This window comes from Excalfactoria chinensis, chromosome 2 (genome assembly GCF_039878825.1).
Source record: "Excalfactoria chinensis isolate bCotChi1 chromosome 2, bCotChi1.hap2, whole genome shotgun sequence".
Classification (NCBI taxonomy): Eukaryota; Metazoa; Chordata; class Aves; order Galliformes; family Phasianidae; genus Excalfactoria; species Excalfactoria chinensis.
This window is the reverse complement of record NC_092826.1, coordinates 2,185,334-2,204,505: the sequence shown is the minus strand read 5'-3', so window position 1 is coordinate 2,204,505 and position 19,172 is coordinate 2,185,334. Positions and strand designations below refer to the sequence as shown.

The following is a 19,172-nucleotide window of genomic DNA, read 5'->3' as shown; positions in this document are numbered from 1 at the left end:
CTTTTCTCTTTTTATGTCCTGAATCAATACTTTTGCCAATTATAAATCTTTAAGTATTTTTCTTCATCACCTTATTATTATTATTTTAACCAGCTTGCTGATATTTTTTGAGTCTTATTTTACATCATTCTAGGAAACTTCTTTCATTTGTTTTTCTGGATTCTCATTTCACCCTGATTCTTTCTGAGCCTGAAAAGTGAAGCATCATTTCTACAATGTTTTGTTTTGTTTTGTTTTGTTTTGTTTTGAAATATACTTTTTTGTTTGTTTTTTTTTTTTGTTTGTTTGTTCTTATTTTAATATGAGTTTCAAATCAATCAGAATTCCTAAATCATAATATCGAGGTGTTACTGTTGTTTTACACGAGAATTTGTCTCCTTATCCATCTTGCCAACTGAAGGACAAAAATTTACCTTATAGAGGGTCTATGAGCAAAGACAATCATTCCAGTTTCCAGTTTCCATTGGGCTGAGGTCACGTTTGTAACATTATGACGGAAATGAAACTGATGCTTACTATCTTGCAACAACACATTTACCCTTATGTCATATTCCTGCCTTTCATGCTTTTGTTAGAGGTATAAACTCCTGTTTCTGAGCTTGTTTAGGAGGTTACAATGATCTGTGGTTGGACCTCCAAATTCAGTGTCCTTTCTCTTAAGCTGGATGTCATGGGAAAAGTTCTTACAGAGCTGTATTCAGTCAAAGTTTCCTAGATCATGCATTTCCAGTAATGTTCACAAGGTTCACATAACTCCATTTTCTTGAAAAAACTTTGTTGTAAAATATGCTATAAAATTTCCTGCTGGCTTGTACATTTATTACCTGAGTTACACAACATGCTGCATGATTCCCAGAATGGCAAGAACTGTAGAAGAACAATGCAACAGCATTAAATGTTTACCACAATCCATGTCCAGTATTGCTATGCTTTCCCAGCAGCAGGTAAAATGGCAAGAGAACAAGTAAGAATTTCACCCAGTGCTGTTAGGAGTGAGTGGGTGGACAGGACCATTTTCACCAGGGTCCCTCTGACTAGCATGGACCTGAAACAGTGCCGTTTCTGCTCAAAATAGCATGCCACAGGCAGAGACATTTTGTTTTTCTTAAAAGCAAACAGAGTTGCTAAGAAACGAATATTGCAGAGACGGAAATCCACAAAAGGTTTGACAGTTGCTGAGTGGTGCATGTTAGATTGTCTTAGCAAACATGGCCACACTGACAGCAGAGAGGAGTCAGTTGATTCCCTATCTAGGTATGGTCCTTCCAGTAGGAAGCCCAGTAGTCACTCCTCACATCTTTGCCTCCAGCAGACATACTGCTGATGGCAATTGACAAACCAGAGGCTTCATAGGGGCTTGGCTCAAAAAAGCCAGAGGATTTACTAAGCTGGGAAAACTGAGTAGATAGAAGACTGAAAGATATGCTCTCCAGTATTCCCATCTGTCTAAAGTGGGAGCAGTGGATAAGATTAGTGAGTGCTTACAATTCTTTTTATCTTTGCTCCTGAAGGTTTTGATTTTGGAAACGCTTTCTTAGTAGGCATTCAAGACAAGGCTGGATGTGGCTCCGGGCAGCCTGGTCTAGTGGTTGGAGACCCTGCCAATGGCAGGGGATTGAATCTAGATGATCACTGTGGGGCTTTTCAACCCAGACCATTCTGCATTTCTATGATTCTTTCTTGTTGGACCTCCAAGGACATATAATGGATCATGCCAAAGAGGGCTATCCTTTATAGTCTACTTCCATTATGTCCCACATCAGGCAATCAAATTTCAGCTGTCTCAATTCCTTATGCTTGCAAAATAGACCTTACATAACTTTCTAATCAGATGATGAATGACACATGGATGATACCAAGAGATGGCTGCAGTTTGTATGTGAGTGAATGCATGGGGATTCTCTTGAAGGATAATTAGATAACAGTATAGATGGAAAATACTGCAGAAGAATGAGACATTCAAAGGATAGCATGGTGCTCAATTTAGACCTTGAGAAATGAGAGATGAGCACTACCTGGAATAGCTCAAGAGCCATCTCCACTCTCCAGTGCATTGTTATTGTTAGGTATGTTATTCAGGAGGATAGAATTGGAGAAAAAAATATAATAATATTAAAATAGAAGATAAAAGCAAAGCAAACTAACAGTGAGCCAATCCGATTAATAAAGGATGCCAGGAGTTGGTGTTAATTTGCGTCTGATTTAAAGTGTCTGGTGGGTGGAGAGAGAACAGCCCACAAGAAGCAGCTGGGCTCCTTTTCCATCCCCCAGCCCTGCTGTTGGTGCAGCATGCTGGGGAAAAGAGGAGCACACAATCATGCAATTCATCTCCTCGCTGCTGCACTTTCCGAAGGCAAAGGAGAAGTGAAAGGGGGAGAAGGGCAGAGAAAAAGCTGCAATCCAGTTCTCATGAAAACTGTCAACACCAAACTTTATGCTTCCGCTTGCCTAGCCAGGGTCAGCCCATCCTACTGTTGCTTAATAGCCCTATTCTCTGACATAAAGGAGCTGAACTGATGCTTCTCCGCATTGTGTTGCTGGGGTCAGGTTGAGTGATGAAGAGAGTGTTCTAATCTGCTACAGTGGGCCGGCAGTGTTCACTGTCCCCTTGTGAAGAGACAAAGTTCCCAATGCATTTTCATATTTGGATGAGACAAACTCCCTCACTGACTTCCAGTTGTTGGAGAGGGAGTGAGAGAGAAGAGATGGGTAAGCTCCTTTGTGTTACAGTGTCCCTGCTCCGTCTCTTGAGCTCCTAACAAGGGGCTTGTCAAAGAAAGTGCACTAAAATCATATCTCCAGAAGAACAGAGCTCTCACCAAAAGGAGCTTATATCTTGCTTTTTTAAAGACCTGATGAATGGTGGGAATCATGATCCATGGGTGGCTGGCATGGAGTGAGGTCCAGGAAAAAATCTTACTGTCTTGCTTGGAAGCCATGTGAAGATTGTAGAATCATAGAAATTTGCGTTGGAAGAGACCTTTAAAGGTTATCTAGTCCAACTCCCTTGCAATGAACAGACACCTACAGCTAGATCAGATTGCTCAAAGCCCCATCCAGCCTGACCTTGAAGGCCTTCAGGAATGGGACACCCACCACATCTCTGGGCAATCTATGCCACAGGCTTCATTCAGACCACAGGTGAAGGTGGGAGTACTAATCAGCTGGCTGGCTTACCATAGCACTGCTCCTCACCACAGATCAATTCAAACAAACAACAGTGGTACCTGGATTTTCTCTCTAAAGAGAGGTCTCTACCGCCCTCTGCTCTTCTCCTGAAACACAAGAGGACAGACTTTTTGCTATTCATGTCACAGAACAGAATCATAGAATCATTAAGGTTCGAAAAGATCTCTAAGGTCATCTAGTCCAACCAGCAACCCATCAACACCATGTTCATTAAACCAAGTCCCTCAGTGCCACATCTCCACAGCTCCTGAGCACCCTGAAGGACAGTGACTCCACCACTTCCCTGATCAGCCTGTTCCAACGCACCACCATTTTTTCTCAGAAGAAATTTTTTCCATGTCCATTCACTCCCTCCCTCTGAAGTCATGCCTCTCCTTGTTATTAAGTGAGCACAAATGCAGGCCCGTGATTGTCTGGACCATTTAATTTATTGCATACTCCCTGGTGCAATTTTGGCTCAAGACTGTGCCAGGACACAGTCTGGAAGACGGCTGAGCCAAGGGACTGTCTCCTGCAGGCCTGTGGGATGAGGCCAACCTGTTTTGCAGAGGAGAGCTGAGGTGTGTGGCTCCAAGCTGTGCCATGCTTGGCTCCAGAGCCAGAGAACAGTCCCTGCTTTCTGTTTGGTTTGGTAGTGTAGACATAGCCCGTGGAGACAGACAGCAAAAGGGCAAATTAGCATTTAGTTGACATGTGAATTCCCGTTCTTTAGGAACAAAAGAAGGGCCATCTGCTCATTGTGTCTCGCACGAGGTGGGGGCTTTCACTCACCACCAACCTAAGCTCCATTTCAGCCGATCACAGAATGCTGAGATACTACATGCCCCCTCAGTAGTGTCACAGAGACTGAAGATGTCCACCTTGCCCCACTTGCAAACCTACTTTTGGAGCAAAAAAAGAAAGCGGAGAAATCTCCTGGCACATTCCTGGAAATACTGCTTTGCTTTTCTGCAGTTCCTGGCTTACTGAGGCTGACTCCAGGTCTGCCCACATGGGTTTGTCATTACAGGGCGGCTGGGGAACACCTGGCTCGTTGCATGCTGAGGTTTCTCTAAGCAGGTGCAGGGCTGGAAGCAGGAGGAACAGTCTCAAAATCTCTGGGGGAAACTAGAAGCGAAAGAAATGCCTGAATGTGGCTTTGTTGTTGAGGTCTGTTTAAGCAGGCTTGAATAGAAAAACTATATCTAAGCCCTGTCAGTTTGCAGTAAACCTCCAACTCCCTTCCAGCTCCTCACTCCAGCCCTTTCTGCCTGTGTCCCCAACCAGGGAGGATAACCCATACAAAATGAATGAGCACATGAAAATCACAGGCTCTGCTGTCATCTGTGATGAAACACCACCCGAGCCCTTCTCAAAATAAATGTAAACCATCCTCCTCCAATCCTTCATCTTCATCAAGGTGGCATGCAGACAGCTAACACCAGCCCCAAACCAGCACAAAATCACTCCGTAATGTCCTCCAGCATCTCCTGTGATTAAACAAAACTCGAATTTATTGGGAAGTGCCTCCAATACCTGCTGTACTTGCTCCTTACCATGAAGCAGTCCTTCCTCTCATTTCACTTTGCTAAAAGGCTCCTGGAGAGAAAGACTGAAATTGGGGGGAAAAAAATACATCTGGTTCATTTATGTAAATCCTGAGCAGCTTGTAGTGAGGTTGATAGACAAGATGCAAGGAATACTCTGGTAACTGTGCTATGATTGCATCTTTTTGCCTGTCTGTGTGCATACGAGCTTCATGGGATTTGTGGTAGTAGATCTTAGAAGGCTCAGTAGTTAGCTCAAGCATGGCTATGGGTATTAAGCTCCAGGGGGGTTTCATGGAATCATGGTTTATACTGAGTTGGAAGGTACCCACAAGGACCATCAGGTCTGAATCCTGGCTCCACGAAGAACTACCCAGAACTCAAACTCTATTTCTGAGAGCATTATCCAAATGCTCCTTGAACTCTGGCAGCTTGGGACTGTGACCACTGCCCTGGGGAGCCTGTTTCATGCTCACCGACATCTGGCGCAGAACCTTTTCCTCATACTTAACCTGACCCTCCCCTGATGCAGCTCCATGTTATTCCCTTGGGTTTGGATCATGGCAGAATGCCCTCCCAACCATCTCTCTCCCAAGCAGTGCAATGGCATAATGCAGGGCGTAGTGTGGGGCCGGGGATTGGACAGGCTACATGGATGAAGCCAATTGAAGTGTTTTCCTCCTCAGTGGGACTTGTGCCACTCCATTTGGTGTTAAGCTCTGGCCAATATTTGCTTAGTTGTGAAGCCTTGTGGTGTAGGGGTCATTGCTATTAACCCTGCACCTCTCTATTATGAACACAAGGAGGGATATTTCGGGAAGGTGGAGAGGTCCATGCAAGTCTATCTGGATGCACAAGATAAGACTTAGGGACAGACTTCTTCCCCAGCTGTAACTTCTCAACAGCTAGGAAGGAGAGCAGACACTTCTGGGACTGTTGGTTGCATTCAGACCATCATGTCTAACAGTGACTGATGGACTTGTCCTCCACAAATTCTCTAATCCGTTTTGGCACTCTTTTATACCTTTAGCCTCCACAGCATCCTGTGGCAATGAGTTCCCCAATTGAATTACAAGCTGTGTGAAAAAGTACTTCCTTTTGTTTGTGTTCAGTCTTTGGGGTCAGTAAGGATGGCTTTTCTGCGTCATGAGGCTTAATGCACTCCTGCTCCCCCTGTCCCTTGGGGGACCCTGGAGAGAAGTTGCTCTAGAAATGCACATATTTATCATTATTTTCTTTTGTAAGTTCAAGTTGCAAACTCTTACTGCTTCAAGGTCATAGCTGGATCCAAAACTTCTGAGACATCAGGTACATTTTTGATTCTCTCCACATTAAGGGGCTGTAAAAAACTTGGAAGAAAGATCCCACACTCGCCTTCTCTGGCTTGGACAATTCTACATTAATCATAACTTTGGGAAATTCCTGTTTTCCCTCTTTTGTATCTTAGCAGAGGAATTTAGAGACCCTTCTTTCAGACATTGTAGGATGAACTGGAATCATTTGTATAGGTAGTACAACCATTTCAAGTTCTCAGCTAAATATAAAAAGGGGGAAGATGAGGCAAGGGACAGATATGGCTTTAGTTTCCTCAAATAATCAGTATTTTTGGCGGTACGCTCTGACACGTGCCTAGGCCCCATATTCTTCCTGCTGAAACATGCAGGAAAACTGCAAATCTGAGCAACACCATCTCATGGTATTTGTGCTTGCACTTTAAATAGACATCCTCAATGGGCATAGGAAACTGAATGCCTAAAATTATGAGCTGAATTCCTGGTGTCAGAAGGGAAAACATTCTCAGTCCACTTTTAACCGCTGAGACTGCAGCATTCAAAAAGCTGAGCATGGCGCACAGGCATAATTACTGTACAAAACTGAGTAATTATGTAGACTTTCCTTCTCTACACAGATGCTGCCTGGAGAATCTATCACCATCACTGTGGTAGTGTTAGCATTGCCAGATGGGGAAACTGAGGCATGGATGTGGAGAGAGAGAAAAAAGCCATAGAAGTTAGCAGAACAGCTCATGTTAAAACTGTGTATTCTGGGTTGGGATCTTCCAACCCAAGCCATTCTATGTTTCTATGATTATGATTCTATGATTCTATACATCCAAGGCTTTTAACTGGCCTCTAATTGTGATCACCCCCCACTGATGGTTACACCCAGCCATGTCAGGATGTGGAGTACACTGAAGTGGAAATTGCCAGGACTTGAACTATGGCAGATCCCAGGCTGGACATGATGGCAAAAGCAGATAATTGGATTTTCATCCTCCACCCCTCTCCTTTCCTCAAGCTGCTATGGAGTAGGTGATGATCACACTCCAGTGGCCTTTCAGTCCGGGAAATGTCCATAGGCCAAACAGGAACGGAGCTCTAGGTGGTTGGTCTAAAGCAATAGTTTTTTCTTAACCCTGCTTTTTTTAGGTGTGAATCCTTTGCTGTGTCTGCACCTAACACCACAAGACAGCAAGCACTGGCCCATGGTCATTTGCACATCTCAGGACAGTTCCCGATATGGTTTAGACCCCAGCCAACAAGTACCACACCAACAGGCACAGATCAGGAGACAGCATTAGGCACTTGTGGCAAAGCTGCTCTGCTTTGGGAGATAATTTAGCTATGGGGACATGAGCTTCATTCTGCACATCCAGACCCCTCTAACCAACCCTAAACCCCGGGGGCTCCCATTTAGCTCTCCAGCTAATGACAACGCTTTTATGCTCCTGCTGGCTTTCCAATCAATCATATTGCAGTTCCCAGCACAAATGAATGGAGAGGGAAGTGGTGTGGCTCCTGCCTGCTTTCTGCTGCTCAAGATGATGACCTTGCCCTCAGAGGACCTCTTGTGTAACTTTCATACTGAGAAATGGAGGGAAAAAAATGCCTCAAAGGGCTGATTGTGGAGTATTTATGGGAAAAAATAAGGCAAGAGGAGATTTATAGAATTTGTGAGGATAATCTTGGGCGTATCTACCAGTGTGCTACTCTATGGGAGATATCACTGATGGTGATGAACAGGAGCTGGAGAAGACAAGGGGTGCAAGTGATGCTGGCATGGAGGAACCACACATCTTAATGGGATCAGGAGAACTGTGCTTTCCCTTGGGAGTGAGGAAATGCCCAGGAGCAGTATAGCACAACCACTATTCTAAATCCACCGTGTCTTACCGCAGGGGTGTAATTCTGTTCTTCTAATGGAAAATTAGATATCTTGTTCTGATGATCTGCAACAGATGCCTCCTATCAAGAACCCCATAGACTCCTTGACCTTGCTTTGTACTGGCATCCAACCCATTCCTACACCATGGGATCTTTGGGAAATTCCAAGTCCTGACTTACATTCCCATCAGGCTATGCCAATAATATTACACTCTATTTGAGGAATGCCGAGGACAAACAGCTGCAGCTCCAGATGAGGTGATGTTTAAAAGATGCCAAATGCACACACGACAGCTGTCTGAGGCTGCACTGAACCAACAGAAGGTGCTGCAGAGCCTCGGGCTCTATTCCCTTGGGCAGCCACATCTGGAAGCAGATGGAGAACATCTGTCTGTCTCTTTGTCTGCCAGTTTTTCACTGCAGAAATGTGTTTTAGGGTCTGAGATTTTAGGGTCCTATCTTGTTGCTCAGGTGTCTCTTGATCCCATTCACTGAAAAAGAAAAAGGAACAGAGGTAGGACCTGGGCCTTGACTCTCTTACATCTCTGCCTGAGAGTTTTAACCATTGATCCATCTTTAGTTAGTATTCTCTGAAGAAGACAGTTCCATTTTCAGGGTTGTTAATACAATATCAGGATAACCCCACAAGCAATTCCCTATCATGGCATCAAACATTTTCCACCCTACTCACACAGTTCCTTCAGGCTGTTCCACATCTGCTGGAGTCTACTTCCAAAGTGTGCAACTTTCCAGGATGGATTTAGGAGTAATTGAGATGAAGGATGCTTGGTGTGCACAAGCATGATTTATTAGTAGAGCTGGGAGGTGAGAATCTGCACTCAGGAGACTGAGATGGATGGAGGCAGTGTTGGTCTCTGCAGTGGCAGAGTGAATATACTAGGTCATGAGGGATCCTTGCAGAAGTACAAAACAGCAGCAGAGGAACAGGGATGGACTCTTGTTGATCTGACCCTTGGCTGCTTCCCAAAAGGGTTTTGTCTATGTCTAGCACTCGGGATTTGGGCCAGAATTTGACCTATGCAGCTGCAGAAGTCCCACAAGGAAAATGTGTTGGTTTAGCATTCTTTTCAGGATGCGCCCCAGAAATCCCTCTGGAGGGGCAGGTTGAGACCTAAGTGATTTCCCATCCTGAAATGCCCACCAACCCATCTTTTCGCCCTCTTCAGGCGCTAATTTCTTGCCAAGAAATCTTCATAGATAAAACTCTTTTTGGAAGGGGTGAAAGTAAAGGAACTCCTTGTAGAAGACAGAAGGAAAAAAGGCAGTTAAAAATAAGCAAAAAGTCTGATTCTAAGCACTAGAAGAGAGGATGGTCCAAGCCCCATCCCTCTCTAGGTTCTGGAAAGAGCAGTCGGGGCTGAGCCCTCCTCGTCTTCTCCGTGCACCATCAGAGTGACAGATGCTGCGTTATTTCTCCAGGCACTTCCATTTTCCTTTGCTCATTTGCCTTGGTAGCAAGAAGAAAAAGAAAGTGGTTGCAGTATGTTGTTGTTTTTTTTTCTCTCCTGCTAGCAGTGAGTAAGGACAGAGTGTATTCATATCCCATGTTTTCTCACAGTAACAAGGGACAGAGCTTTGCAGGGCCAGGCAGCTTTCCGCCTCTGGCAAAAAGGATATTTCGTGTGATATCGAGGGATTTTTTTATTATGGGAAGCCCCAGGAATGGAGGATTAGCTTGATGACAGTGTCTTTCGCCCTGCTGGGATGTCAGCAGTGTAGCAAGGTCAGGAGAGAGAAAAGCAGAGGGAGGTAAATCTTGGACGATAGCACATTTGAACACATGAGCAGTGAGAGAGTAGTTGGGATATGTCTGATCAGGGTCTTTGGAGAGGTTCTATGGGCAGTGGTGGAGAAGAATGCCTTCTCTGCAGTCACTGTTTTGTTATTTTTTCCTTTTATTTTTATTTTTTATTTTATTATTATTATTATTTTATGTGGGGAGTGAGTGTGCATGCTTGTGTGCATGTCTAACAGTGCCCTCCATTGGCCAAACCCAGACTGCTGCATTGGAAGTCCCCTGTCACCAGCAACACTGAGAAAGGTGGATGTTAACGGATCCCGCTGGGCAACTCACAGAGCCTGAAAAGCAGAGAACACTTCAGATCTCATGTGCTTGATAGTCTTCTCCTACCTGTGCAGAGCAGAGGTCACTGTGCTGGGGCACGGCTGAAAAGCTGGTCATGGCAACGTAAAGATCTTCATTTGTGAGGTCGTAGAATCATCATAGAATCCTGAAATGGCCTGGGTTGAAAAAGACCACAATGATCATCTAGTTTTAGCCCCCTTTGCTATGTGCAGGGTCACCAGCCACAAGACCAGGCTGCCCAGAGCCACATCCAGCCTGGCCTTGAATGCATCCAGGGATGGGGCATCCACAACCTCCTTGGACAACCTGATCTTGATGGGATGGAGTGATTTGTTATGAAGGACTATGCAGGATGGCAGGAAAAAGAGGTATAAGCAGAGTCAGGGCAAGCCCCAGTGCCTCCAGGCTCACACTCATCCCAAACACCTACAGGATCACAGAATCAGTGTGTCAGATCAGTGTTGGATGGGACCTCTGGGTCTATGGGGTCTAACCCCTGTTCAAACAGAGATACCTTCAGCAGGATTCCCAGGACCATGTCTAGATGGCTTTTGAAGATCCACAGCCTCTCTGGGTGATCCTTCCAGGACACATACGGCATGCAGATGTGTGCAGAAAGAAAGGGATGTGAAAGTGGAGTCTCTGCCAGACTCTTCTCTGAATATGGTTGATATGATGTACAGGCTGGAGACAAGGAATGGGACAAGTCATGGATCTCTCTCCAAGAGAGATCCAAGCTAATTAAATACTACCTGTGGCAACTACCATGGGATTATGGGCCAGTTCAACTACATGCCACTGATCTGTGATCTTCAGCAGTGGGATAGCCTGTCTTTCATGCAACTCCTTGGATGGAGACTGCAGACACTTTTGTACCTCCCTGCTGGGATTTTGTTGGACTAAAGCACAGAAGATTGATCTCTTTGCTAAAATGCAGCATCCAAACCCCTGCCCATCACTTATTCCTGATGTGTATCGAGCCAAAGATACTGGCATGGAGGGGAGGGGTTGCTTATTCCCTTCATTTGCTTTAGAAAAAAAAGATTTCTACTTCAGTAAGAAGTCAACTGATGGAGGAAAAAAAAGATGTTTATGTTCCTTGTGGTGAAATCTCCCAGATGGGGCTGTATTCAGGGGAAATAAATTCTGAAGCCTAACAACCGTGACACAGCGTCCCATTAACGGGTCTGTTTAATTAAAGTTTATTGACTTCTACAGTATTTTTCCCAAAAAGGGGCAAGAGGAGGGTGCATTTTATATTTCCTGCATCTTCATTCGGTAACTGGACTGTGGCTGGCATGAGAAAAATTGAGTTGATGGAAGGCAGAAATCTTGGGCTGAATCCCACATGTTGAAATCACCATTAGGGACTGGATTTTGGCACAAGCCATCAGCACTCAGCCCTGTCTTATCATCTTGTTGCTATGGAGGCACATGCTGGCTCCTGCAGCTTTCTTCATGAACTGGACCAGAGGTTAGAACAATTCTGGCTGGCTCATGGGTGTGAAGGTCAGATAGACTTAAGCTATGCACCTAGTACCATACAGCATGAGATGCTCAGGAATTGCCCTAAAGCAAAGGAGAAAAGAAGAAAAGGGTCCCCTTCTCTCTGTTCCCTTTCACTAGGCAAGCATGCTTTGCTCACCAAAGCTGATATTTAAAGCATTCACAGCCATCTGCAGGCAACCCCTCCTGCTAATCATGATGACCTTTCTGGAAATTTATAGGATGTTTGCTTGATGCCTGTGGTTTTCCTTGCAACCACGAGCTGCTTTGCATCCTCTGAGCAGGCTGCTGTTCCTGAAATCCAGCCCCGAAGGCTGGCACGGGTAGATGTGCACTGCAGAGCTTTGCAGGCTGCAAAGCACTGATGGGAGCAGGGATGTGACTTCTTAAAAATTTAAGTGCAAACGCATTTGGACTCCACGTTGATTAGTGTCAGGTCTAAAAGACACTCTGCTGGCAGAGGCTGCAGTGATTTGAAGCTCAGCTAAAACCCAGTTTGCAAAGAGTGGAACTGACTTTACAGTTATCTAACCCTTATATATAATATATATATATATATATAAAGGGAATCCAGGAGCAAGGTGGAAGAATGTAGGGTTATGGGTGGCGATGTGGACATGATAGGGATATAAGGAGGATCAGAACTGCTGGCTGTGATGGGAGAAGGTATATGTATCTCCCTGCCTCCTTGTACTCAATGCCCCTTTCCATATCCTGAGCACAGATTTCACCCTAATTCCTTCCAGACAGTGCCAGTTTGGTCTCTGATCAATGAGATGCACATCTCAGAGGGCCTGAGTTATTTTTGGGCTGCATCCCAATGTTAGTAGCTGAGAAGCTGGGCTGTTTACACTTAGGCTTTCAATGCAGGGGACCTGAGTGCTTGCTTTCTGGGTTTGCTTTAAGACCACAGAATCAGTCTGAGCTTGGTAGAAGAAACCTTCACACGGGGGTGGGTGCAAGCCAGGGTGACTGCCTTTTATGTAAAGAGCTAAAATCCACCTCCAAACCCCTTCATCTCTCATATGCTGAGTGCATGGCTCCCAGTCCTCACCTCCTTTCCTTGTGGAGAGGGTTAGAAATCACTGCAAAGGATTTTCTCAGCTCAGCATGAGCAATTAATAGGCAGAGTTAGAAAGGGGTTGGGGGGGGGGCGTCACGATTGTGTTGTTCTTCACTATGGGTCACACTGTCCTGGAATGGAGACATATCAGACTGGGGTATCTAACAGATGAGGACATGTCCAAACCTCATGGTGGCATAGGGCTGAATCTGCACCAGCACTGGGATCAGGGATGCTGCCTGGATTGTCGACTTTGCACAAGGGTTAATCAAAAAATCAAGAACAAATCCCAAATCTCATCTTTTTTTTTTTTTTTCTTTTTTTTTTTTTCTTTCTTTTTTTTTTTTTTTTTCCTTTTCTTTTTTTTTTCCTTTTCTTTTTTTTTTTTTCTTTTTTGTTTCCAGGTGTTGTTGATGGCCACAGGAGGGAGCTCAAATCCAGACATGGGAGGATTGGCTTGATTTCGGATCCAGAGCCACTTAAAACTCTCACTTTTCCTCTAAGCTGGTCCCTGTTATGTCCAGGATCTGGCACCTGCTTGACATTTACTTTGAGTTCCAGAGGACCAGAGACCTAGGATGAGGAGCATTGGATCTGCCCTGAACCTGCTTTTGGTATCGCCACTCTACTTTGTGTGGACCGTGGTCGCTCTGGACCTGGCACAAACTCCCTGCACCACTTTGGTCCAAGGGAAATTCTTTGGATATTTCTCCTCCTTTGCCGTCTTCCCATTGAACTCCTCACTCTGCTCTTGGATTATCCAGAACCCTGACCCTCGGAGGTACACCTTGTACATGAAGATCCTCAAACCTACCGGCATATGTGACCACCAGCACATCCGCACCTACCAATTTGACTCCTTCCTGGAATCCACCCGCACTTACCTGGGCATGGAGAGCTTTGATGACGTGTTGAAGCTCTGTGATGGGTCCACCCGCTATGCTTTTCTCCAGTCTAACAAACAGTTCCTCCAGATGAAACAGACTGCACCTCCTGGAGTAGAGAATGGACCGGTGCGGTGGAAACCCATCAAGGCTCAGGAGAGAGACTTCTCGGTGGAATACCTCGTGGTGGGCAACAGGAACCCTAGCAAAGCTGCTTGCCAGATGCTCTGCAAGTGGCTGGATGCATGCTTGGCCATCAGCAGCAGCTCCCACCCATGTGGCATTATGCAGACTCCGTGCTCTTGCTCAGGAGGGGAGGTCCTAGATCAAGCCAGCGAGATCCTGGGGTTCCCAAAGAAGAAGGAAGATTGTTATAAGGATGGAATTTACTTGGAGAATTGCCTGAGCAGCCCCAAGGACAGCAGTGGAGTGGAATTCCTGGGTGAGTGAAGGGCAAATGGGGGTGGTCGGGGAGGAAAGGTTGGTTGGGTTCTGCCCTCAGTATCTCACGCTGTTTCTACCATGTGTCTATTTGGTCCAGTATACATGGTATGGAAAACTTTGCTGGTTTCTAGGAAAAGCTGGCAGGTCATAAGGTGGCTCTTTATGAGCAGTTAACCCTACATGTGCCCCAGATAATTCTGTTCCTTCTCAGGGCTTATTCCTCAAGAGAAGTGTTTTACTTCTGCATCCTCAGAATGGAGAAGGGTAAGTCTCATCTGAGGCCAAGCAGATCCCCAGTGCAATTAGAAATGTCCTAGAAGAGGCAGAATCCAAGTGACCTCCCAAGGTGGACAACACACAGAAGCCCAGTGGACCATTTAAATTCATGGGGAAAACTTGATTTCCAAGATAGGGTTGGGTGAATGGCAGCAGCAGGAATGCCTGTTTTGTTCTCAGATTCACAGCTTTATTTTGCTTTTGGAGGTTTTTAACAAGAAAGCTGAACCACACTGCTTGCATGGGGCCATAAGGTGCCTTTGCTTGGGTCCATACCTCAGGTATTTTGTCAGTGTTTTGTTTTCCTTGTGATGCTGAGTATGACAGAGACCATGAAAAGGATTGGGAAGGGATGTGAGAAAGAGTTGAGAATAAGGATGAGATGCTCCTGAGGTTTGATATTGGTGTGTTGCTGCTGCTGAGACATTTGGCAGTGCTCAGAACAGGGAAATGCTCCTCGCTGTGATTTCCATGGGTGGTAAGTGCCATGCAAAGCAGAAGGGAACTGGATGGTCATAAAGCAGAGCTGCTATTTTGGTGCCTGTGTCATATCCGCTCTGCTGTGTTTTTTCTCTGCTCCCATCCCACCTGCCAGCAGGCAGCTTATGTAAAGCAGGGGCATGATGCTAAAAGGGAATATGGGCAACAGGGAGGGCAGTTTATAATTCACTGAAGTTCAGATCTGCTCCTCAACAACACCTCAGGGTTTTACCTCCTTCAGATCCCAGACCTAAGTGCCCTCTGCCACCTGCAGAAAGCTGGCATCCAGGTGGGTCAGGGCTTTGCAGGTCCTGCCTGGATTTTGCAGCCATCCCCAATAGGGAAAATTTCTGTGCAGTTCTGCAGGTGGAAAGAGGCTACATTTACTTGCGGTAGGCAGGGGGTTATCAGGCACAGGTCCAAGCTTTGCAGTGTGATTTTTCTTGCAGATCATAGCCAAGAGTTAGCTGAGAGATTAGGATATGATCAGGTATTAGTGCTTCCGTCAGTGTATTTTGAGGAGATTTTGTTTCTCACTGCTCTGCGAATCGATACGTGGAGGCTCACAGCTGAGCCATAAATCCTACAAATGAATTCTTCAGCCGTGCCTCTCACTCTGGTTATGAGCACACCGCAGTATTCACTGCCCTGTATCTCAGATTTCTTTGCAGTGCCCTTTTCTCCTGTGTGAACAGCTTGAGAGGAGTACCACCACGTTGGCTGCCTCCTTGGAGTGATGTGAGCTCCATTAAGTCATGCGTCAGCCATTGCATGTGCCAATTGGGTGCTTTTTGCATTCAACCCAAGCAGCGCGACCTTTTCCACTGCAACCAAAGGTGAAATTTGAGAAAAGATTTTCAGAAAATCCCGAAGCAGTCAAGCTTAATATTGGCTTTTGTAAAGATCTCTCCTGGTCCAGCTCGAGTGCTCGAATGTCCCTAGAAAATAAATATGAAAGAGGCTCAAAGGTGGATATATCCAAATCCCTCTTGTGCGTTGAATATTTGTAGAGAGCATAGATAATTTTTTTTATTATTTATTTTTTTATTCTATTTTTTTTTTGCTGGCTGCTCACATCTGCTCCATATCGAAGGCACAGAATTAGCATCATCGCTGGCGGGATGTCATCTACATGGAAACAAAGCTTGCAGGGCGCCTGGCCTCTCCGTGTGCTGCTCTGTCTGTCACTGTGTCTGGTTTGATTTTTGCAAAGGCTTGATCAGGAGGATGGATGCAAGATCCAATTTGGACAGAGAGCCAGCGATCCCTGAGCAGCATTTTGTGGGTGGAATATTTTGACAGGGTTCCTGGTTTCTGAGTACTGCTGCTGATTATTGCTGTTATTGTTGTCCTGATTGTATTTACAATGTTCTTTTTCTTTTCTTTCTTTCTTTCTTCCTTTTTTTTTTTTATTTTTTTATTTTTTTATTTTTTTATTTTTTTATTTTTTTATTTTTTTATTTTTTTATTTTTTTAACAACCTTTTTTTGCTGCTGTTTCCTGAGTCATTTGTTGTTTTGGAACGTGTCTTGATGCTTTTGTCTTAGAACAAGGGCGTATATCTGTATTGCACTACCCTTGTCTGATGAATTTCAAAGCATGAAAAAGAATTGCCAAATACCCAGACACCGTAAAACATGGACCCTATTTTTTTCCCCAGCATGCCTATTCTGTACCTGGGATATTTCCAAAGCAAATGGGTGCAAATTTACAAGGGATACAATAAGACACTGTCTTAGAAGCAACTGCGCTTTGGCTCACAGGGTATTTGGGATGAGATTCCTTTTGAAAGTGTGTATTCCTCATCCTGGGACATCTGTATACCAAAGGACAGAGAAAACAGGCTGAGTGTTGGACTAGGAGATTCCCAGGAGCAGTTCAAGAATAGATCTGTTAGGCTGGACTTTGGGTTTTGGTGGCCCAAGAGCAGAGCTGGGAGATGCAGTTTCTGCTATTGAGCAAGTCACAGATCTTCTAACCATGGATGGGGAGAGTGAGCATTGAGTTTATGGATGACTATTGCGTTCATAGGTAGGTTTCTCTGAAAGCAACGTCTGCTATTTATTTCTATGCAAACTACAAAAAATAGCACAATAACACTCTTTAATAGAGCAAATTGTCAGCTACAAAACATTATTTTTTAACACAGACAGCACCATTAGTTATGCATTTTCATGAGTGATGAACAAGAGCCTATATGATGCACTGACAAGACTTCATACCAGTAGAGGTGAAGCAGTGTTTCTGTTGCCATCTTTGAAATGCACCACCCACCACCTCACTGTGCTGATACCCAGTTTGATCTCCATAAATGTTCAGCGAGCATTGTTGAATGTCAATAGGTGCCATTTTTTTTTTTTCCTTTCAGAGGAATTCAGTTCCACATAATTGCTTTATATGCATTTCCATGTCAGAATATTGATGGGGAGGTTCAACCTCTACTGCCATACCATCAGCATTCACCTCTGTTGTCACAGACCAACACAGTAAAATAGGAGGCATTATTTTGGTGGCAGCCCTCATATTTGACAAGGTTACATAGAAATGTTTGTGGACACATGCAGGTGAGAGATAGAGTCCCTGTGGGTCTGCAGATGGAAATGCTTCCTGAAACAATGGACTAGAAGGCCTGGAAATCATGGTGGCCCTCCCAGGTGTGAGCTGTTTTAGCTGCAAAGAGGGCTGAAGCTTTAAATGGGACAATGACATGACACTGTAATGAGAGAAGGTTAAACTCGTGCTTAAGTGCTGTGCTGAGTTAGGTACTTAATGGATGTCTAATTAGTCCTGTCTCATTGTAATCTGTTCCTGGAAGGCCACTGCAATGCTGTCACATTGTGATAGCCCAGAGAGATAACCATCAAGTGCTGGTCCTGCTGCTTTGAACATCCCCACCTCTCAGAGGGATCGATGATGCGGACTGAAGAACAAAGTTAATGGTGTGCACTGGTAAAATAGATGGCTCCAGGGCTGGAGGGATTTTTATGATGAGCAAAGCTGATCAGTTCCATGTCTTAGCCAGACAATGTGCTGGGGATTTTCCTGCGTTTGGTCATAAACTTTTCTATTCCTTTTCTGTTCCCTTTGCTCTCAACAGGTGCAGACTCTCCTTCCTCTCGAATGCTCAATTGCTTCATTGCATTTTTTACGATGTTTCACTTTTTCAGCTTTGAGATGTTTTTCTTCCTTGGTTTGTTAGATTAAGAATACATCTAGTGTCCATCCTCTACTGTTTGGAGAGGCATTTACAGACTCATGAACAAGTTACTTCTTAATCTCCGCTGCATTAAGTAGGCTGAGTTTCATAAATCTCTCACTGTGGACACATCCTCCAAACCTCTAATTGTTATGTGGGGCTTTGCTTCATGCCTAAGCATGGGGCTGAGCTTCTGCATAGCATTGGCATTGGAAGCATAGGGTAAAACCAGCTGCCTTCCTCCCTGCTGCAGGTATCATGTTGTTTGGTGCAGCTGTTTCCCTTGAACCTCCCTCAGGGCAGAAAGAAGACAATAAATCATTTTTCATGTTTGTGGCCAGCTGTGTTGACCATGAAGGCTTAGGGACTGATAAAGAGCTGTGAGTAATTGCCCAGGAGCAGGTTCTCAGGCCCCTCTATTGGCCTCTTCCTACACTACAGGCTCTATCCCTCCCAGCAAGAGTCCACCTGGTCCATCCCCTTGGGCTTGTGGAGAAAGGAATCTGGCTTTGTAATTGCCTCACTTTTGGATCTGCAGACAAAGAGGCAATGAGGGTTGAGTGGGTTCAGTTTCATTGTCCCTCTTTTTTCTTAGCATGAACTTATTTGGTGATGGGTTGACAACTGGACTAGATGACATTAGTGGCCTTTACCAACCTTAACAATTCTATTCTACTTGAGGAAGGTGTACTGCTTTCCATCTCCTTATTTCTCCACCTGCATTTGCCCCATTCTGTACATCCTTGAGAGCAGAGTAAGACCAGCAAATCACGGGGCAACAAAAGGCTGGCTTATACCATGTAAAATATTTTTGTTATCTTGTTATAGGATCATACAATCATTTATGTCTGTAAAGATCTCTAATATTATCTAGTCCAACCCTTGACCCATCACCACCATGCCTGTTAAAATATATCCTCCAGTGCCACACCTCTGTGTTTCCATGGTTGGTGATTCCACCACTTCTTGTTAAAAAGCATTAAGGATTTCATCTGTATTCTTTCCAGATTAAGCCCAAACCTCAGTAGTGGTAAGCAAGAACTGACAGCATTTCAGAGCTCTGGGAGGAGAAAGTTAAACAGTCTGTTATCTTTCAAATGGTAGACCTTCTTCCCCCTTTCTCCCCCCTATCTGCTGCAGGGAGTCCAAATGTCTCCATATGTACAGCTCCCACTGTGTATGGTTATTGGGGTGATTTATGGGACAAGGCTAGCATGGAAAATTCCTTTTTGAGTGCTGGGAAGTGGCATTCCTAACTTGGTTTGCAAACTCAGATCTCTGGGACTTGCACAATCCCTGCCTGTCCCACTGCTTTCCTCTTGGATCATTGAAAACCT

General features: G+C 44.8%; 1 protein-coding gene across 1 annotated transcript in view; it reads left to right on the top strand.

The window, feature by feature from the left end:
* The window catches only part of ADGRB1 (adhesion G protein-coupled receptor B1), a 271,119-nt gene that overhangs the window by 63,218 nt on the left and 188,729 nt on the right, over window positions 1-19,172 (top strand). The window contains exon 2 of the mRNA XM_072327390.1: window positions 12,960-13,881. Coding sequence (XP_072183491.1) covers window positions 13,134-13,881 — 748 coding nt within the window. The 5' untranslated portion in view covers window positions 12,960-13,133. The remainder of the gene's footprint in view (window positions 1-12,959; window positions 13,882-19,172) is intronic.